The sequence below is a fragment of the Phascolarctos cinereus genome, unplaced genomic scaffold (genome assembly GCF_003287225.1).
Source record: "Phascolarctos cinereus isolate Bilbo 61053 unplaced genomic scaffold, phaCin_HiC Scaffold_5;HRSCAF=322, whole genome shotgun sequence".
Classification (NCBI taxonomy): domain Eukaryota; kingdom Metazoa; phylum Chordata; class Mammalia; order Diprotodontia; family Phascolarctidae; genus Phascolarctos; species Phascolarctos cinereus.
Window position 1 is genome coordinate 434,672,935 of NW_027555958.1, and position 6,000 is coordinate 434,678,934.

General features: G+C 36.8%; 1 protein-coding gene across 1 annotated transcript in view; it reads left to right on the forward strand.

The window, feature by feature from the left end:
* Positions 1-5,715, forward strand: part of PRKACB (protein kinase cAMP-activated catalytic subunit beta) — a 36,444-nt gene extending 30,729 nt beyond the window's left edge. The window contains exons 8-10 of the mRNA XM_020988687.1: positions 1,044-1,166; positions 1,569-1,733; positions 3,411-5,715. Coding sequence (XP_020844346.1) covers positions 1,044-1,166; positions 1,569-1,733; positions 3,411-3,647 — 525 coding nt within the window. The 3' untranslated portion in view covers positions 3,648-5,715. The remainder of the gene's footprint in view (positions 1-1,043; positions 1,167-1,568; positions 1,734-3,410) is intronic.
* The last annotated feature ends 285 nt before the right edge of the window (positions 5,716-6,000 follow it).

The following is a 6,000-nucleotide window of genomic DNA, read 5'->3' on the forward strand; positions in this document are numbered from 1 at the left end:
TTCAATTGTATTTGGGCAAGGAGCAGGAGGAGGAAATCAACATATAAATAAATAAAAGGAGATCTGAAAAGGAGAAGAACCATAGCAACTGGGGGAGGTGTATTGGAAAGGGATAAGGGAAGGCTTCTTTTTTTGCTGGTGTTCTTTACATACACTCTGTCCTTGATGAAGAATCCTCTTTCCCCACACCATCTTCTTAGTCACTTCCCAGATATTTCTGAAGTCCTTACTATCAACTGGTAGTAATCACAGAAACACCACCTGGGCTCCTAAGTCCTGCACTTTCCTCCTGAAGTCTTCATAATCTTGGGAAATTCTTCCCAGGGTCTCTCTGATGATATCATTTGTCCTTATATGAGTTATCAGAAGGGTATCAGTCCTTGGGTTTGACAGATCTTGGGAAGATCCCTTGAAACATCTTGAATATACACTCTGAGAATAATCATAACAAAAGTAACATTTATAAAGGTCTGAAAAAACACTCTACATACATTCTCTTCCTTGCGTCTCATAACAGTCTTGTGAGGAGGTAGGTAGGGCAAATATTATCCCTGTTTCACAGATGAGGAAACTGAGTTTCAGTGAGGTTAAGTGACTTAGTCATAATCACATAGCTAGTAAATGGTGGAGCTGGGACTCAAATTCAAGTCTTTTGACTCCAAATCCAGTGGGGGTTTTTTCCACTATACCATGCTGCCTTTTAAGAGGTCATTTGGTCCATCTCCCAGCCTGAAGGGGGAACAGCATATTTTTGAGATTGGCTGTTTATTGTATTATTGATGTTCTTTGGTAAATATTTTACAAGTTTCTTTAAGAGCCTGTTCCAATTTTTACCAGTTATTAGTTTCCAAAATTCTCCCTTTTATTTAACCTGAATTTGTTCTGCTATAGTTTCCTCTCCTGCCCTCAACAGCTGCTTAGTAACTGCTATGATATTCTTTCATGTGCTTGAAGATCATTATACAATCATTAACCTCCCCCTAGGCCCCATTTAATTTTAGGAAATGAAACAGTAATTGACCTTCAATACTGATTTATCTCAGGGATACAACAAGGCTGTGGATTGGTGGGCCCTGGGAGTGCTGATCTATGAGATGACCGCTGGTTATCCCCCCTTCTTTGCTGACCAGCCCATTCAGATCTACGAAAAGATCATTTCTGGAAAGGTGAGCAGAGATTGTTATTCCACCCCTCCCTTGCTATTGATGAATTCCCAAGGCATAATTTAAAAAGGAATTCAAGTCAATAAAAATTTCAGCAAATTCCCAGATCCAGTTGATTGATTGACCAATCTAGTCAATGAATCTGCCACTGAATCAGTCATGCTCTACCAGTGACTTCATTACTCTGCAATAATATGATGATGTGAGGGAATCAGATAAGGGTAATGGGTACCTTTATATTGCAATACTGCATTTACAGACCACTGTTTGTTTCAGGGGTAGATTGAAGGTCATGTCTTTGTATGTCTTCATGTTTACAACCTTTGGGGAAGAAGTATCCGGAGGGGGAAAAGTAGAGAGAAAGTATAGAATATGTATTTCAACATGGGAGTGTTCTGTTTGTAGGTCCGTTTCCCCTCCCACTTCAGCTCCGAACTCAAGGACCTTCTGAGGAACCTGCTGCAGGTTGACCTGACCAAGCGTTTCGGGAACCTGAAGAATGGTGTCGGCGACATCAAGCACCACCGCTGGTTTTCCGCCATTGACTGGATTGCCGTTTTTCAGAGAAAAGTAAGCCTTCTTCTCTCTTCTTAATTTAAAATAACTAAAAGTGAATGATTGATGCTCCAGTTCCAGACAATGGAGCCCCAAGTAAACATCAAAATGCACCATTTAGATTTCACATAGTGATTTTTAGAATTATTTGTCAATTTCATTCCCAGTAAAGCAAGGATGAAAATACTTATATTATTTACCTAATAGGATTGCTTCCTGTAAGTAAAATTATTTATAAACCTTAAGACACTTTAAAACGCATCATTATGATTAGGACTAATAATCATTCTGTGCATCACTTCAGGCATGCAGCCTAAATTATTTCCCTCTCTGAGGAAGGAAAAGGACATGTTCCCTATTTTGACTATAATTTTTAAGTAGTTTTCCTGATACTGGGTCTTACCCTTAATCATTCTTTTATCCCAAAATGGTCATTTTTCAAGTACAGCTCTATGTCTGGCATGTGTGCAACATACTTCTTGCCCTCCAAGATTTGGCATTCCCAAATGGACAACATTAATGTGGGCATGTAGCTACATTCTTATGGAGACATTTTGAGAGCTAATAAATTCACCCAGCCAAAAATGAGAGAATCCTCATTTCCCATTCATCACATGGAAGAGCTCAAGTTCTCCCCTGGTCTTCTTTGGAAGAAGGATTCTTGGGTTCTTTGAATTAAGAGATTGCCGTGTACAGAATCTGAGACCAGTAAAATAAATCTGATAGTCTCTTTTTTAGATATATAGCATTAAATGCAAAAAGAAGCTCTTATGATATGATATTCCAAGACAGTATGGGAAGATGGGAGGAAAAACTTTGTACCTGAGTGAAGACTTTTTTGCCAAACAAATTTTTAGTTCTAAATTCCTGACTGGGACAATACAATGTAAACACAAACAAGGGTGAGTGTACTGCTAAAAAACATAATGAAACAGAAAACCAAACCCCAAATCTAACATTAGTTTATAAAAAGAAACTGGTTTTTTTTTCTACTCCATTGACAGTACAGTAGTTGTGATAATCAGTAATGTATTAATTACTGAGACAGGATACGATTAACACGTCACCATACTCTTTGTATTAAATGGAGGCATTTATGAAAAGATTTCACTGGGCTGAATCATAATTATCTGCTCTTTTGCTTTTTAAATGCCCATTGAAAAATACCTTGTATGCAGCAGTTTCATCTAAAATGTGTCTACTCTGTTTTCCCCCATGGAGTTTTTTTTTATACCTTTAAAGACAGATTATTTTTTCATATTTTTGAGATATTCAGGAATTAGTGAAGCCATTTAGCCTTGTGAAGTAGAGCTCTTTGGGGGGGAAATTTAAGGAATCATCTAAATGTGAGCTGGTTTTGTGCTAGTTATATCATTTTTAAAGGATTATGAACCATTTTATATTTTGATAATTGTATTTTAATATAATTGGTTTCCTCTGTAATACAATATATTTCATTTTATGCATTTAAAAGCATTATTCTGATAAAGGGTCCATGGGGATCACCAGACTGTCAAAGGGGTCTATGACCCAAAAAGAAGTTAGGAATCCCTGCTTAGTTGCCATTTATTTTTTACATTCTTCATTTGCATTGGCACAGAATACAGGAAGGTTCTTTCCAGTCTTGGGAATATATAACCTTCAAGCATCTACTCTGTCTTCTCACTTTTTTCTTTGCTTGTCTGATTTTAGGTGGAAGCTCCATTTATCCCCCGCTACCGAGGAGCTGGTGATACCAGCAACTTCGATGATTACGACGAAGAGGAAATCCGCGTTTCTCTTACGAGAAATGTGCAAAGGAATTTGCTGATTTTTAGAGTGAGTCCAGCAGATCTCACCACTTTGCACCATCTAATGAGAAAAGGCGAAGCTGAATATCATCGTGTAACAAAAGTGATACTATCTCGTTCCTTCATTCCACACACCTAAGTAAAGTCACCATCATGCGTGCAATCATGAAAACCCAGATTACTTAGGCACAGGGCCGGCCAAGGGTATATTTTTCCTTTGCACCCCCCCCTTTTTTGTTCTTCTCTTTGGATTCTATAATTTTACTCCTTCCCTTTTCAAATTATGAAGTCCTGCCCTCTTCTCCCTCCCTCCCTCCCCCCCCCCAGTAATGACCTATTTTGATCAGTTTGGTGTTCAGAAATGGGAGGTGGTACAGCTAGCAGTATTTTGATGGAAGAAAAGGAGAGAAGTATTTCTTCATATCTGAACAAGCCAGTCCCTTTTATCTATAATCCCAAGACATGGTTTCTAATAATTATATATATATTTTTTGTCTTTCCTAATTCAAACTACCCCAAATTATTGGCAATTTCAAAAGACAAAATTTCCCAATGTTAAGTAAATTTTTGCAAAATTAACCTAAAACAAAACAAAGCAAAGCAAAACAAACAAACAAACAAAATTATTGTTCTGGAAACTAAAACTAAATTAGGCAATAAATTGGCATCAAAACAGGGGTGGCCGGTCCCTGTGCCTTGGTTTTCTGGGATCAGTAAATTCTTGCATCTCTGCCTTCTGTTGTACTTCTTGTGTGTGTGTTGTTCTGTAAATCTTGAGTACCCTGTGCAATGGGAAGCATGTGATCTCATGCAGCAGGAGAATTTCTAAATGGTCTAGATTGTAAACCTGTTTCATTCATATAGGTAACAGCATCGCCGTCTGTATTCAATATAATTAATGGTTTCAGTATTGTAAACAGCGCATGAGTATTTAAGTGATTATTGTCGAGGGTCATAAAAAGAATCCCTCACTTTAAATCTTTTCGCTTTTAAAAAGGACAAATTTGCTTCATTGTAAAAGGGCATCTGTGTGGTGAGAATGCTTGGCCCTGCTAGGATGAAAAAGAAGATATGTATAGGTAATTAAGTGGCTTCGCTATTGCAATTTGTATTTATGAATGCACTGCTAGCTGATTGCGGCTATTTATTTTTTGTTCTTAGTGATTTTGACTTAGAGCATTTTTTTTTGGCCATTTTTTTTGTTCTGGTATACTATATTAGTAAGCTGAAGATGGAGTACTGCATCAATCATCATTTTCAATTTGATATAACAAGGAAAGGAGAAACAAAGTCTAAAAAAAACTGCCACAATTGAGTTTAATTTTAAAGGTGCGCTCTCTCTTTTTTTTTTTCCAACAAAATACTCTCTTAAGTTTGTAATCAATTTTTAGTTTCCGGTGAGCCAGATGTTACGATCACGTAACTGCAGCATAATTAAGCTTTTGGGCGTAGTGATGTTTTTACATTCTCACCAAATGACTTATTAATTAAAATCGTGCTGCCAAGTGCTGGCTTTGGGCGCTCTTGTTTTTTTTCCGATTTTCCAAAATTCTACGGCTAAGCACTTTTTTTTCCTTTCAGACATCCATCTGGTACTCGTTTTTACACTTCTGGATCTCTCAGTGACCTATCTTCACACAGCACACCTTCACAGTTTAGGACTCTGGGGCATAATTGCAGATCAATATCACAACACACACTTTTACAGGATGATCGTTTTTACAAAAAAATGATCTAATATTGATATACATCAGCTATATCTATTCCAAGGTTTCATAGGTCACTGAAACGACTTCCTTTTAATCTGCTTACTACTCCTTTCTGAAGAAAAAAAGACCGTTTATACTCATTTTAAAATTATATTTGAAATGTACTCTTTCTCCAACTTTCAGTATAACACCAGATCCTCGGGCATCTTAGTACCAGCAATGTTGCTAAGATGCTGACACCGATTTTCAGTATTGGTATACTTATTTTTACCCATGTGCAAGAGAAGTATAAGATAATTTGCTGTATCAGAATTTAAGTAAAAAACATTTGCCATCCCATCAACAAATTTGAAAATTATTTGTAAGAAAAGGTTTAAATCTTTTGTATTTCATTTAGCTCCAGAACATGCTTGGGTGGACGCTAGCTGTATGCGATAAAATGTATGGTAACTTTGATGTTGTTTAAAGTTTTAAATAAATGCTCTCTATATGTCGCAATTTGTCTCTGTTGTGCTTTTATTTGTCTGACTGATTTTCTTTGTGGTACAAACATGCTCTGTCCTTTAAAAGGAAAAGTTCTTGGAAAGACTTTTTTTGGGGGAGGGAGGGCTAACAGCCTAATAAACTAATTTAAATCTACATGTACTTTTAAGTTGGAAATTGAGCCCCAGTAGACATAAGTTTTAAGGGTGATTCATTCCATTTTATTCTGCAATTCAAATTGTATCAACAAACTCTTGGATATTTAAGGAGTACCCATTTTCAATTTATTCATTGCACTGA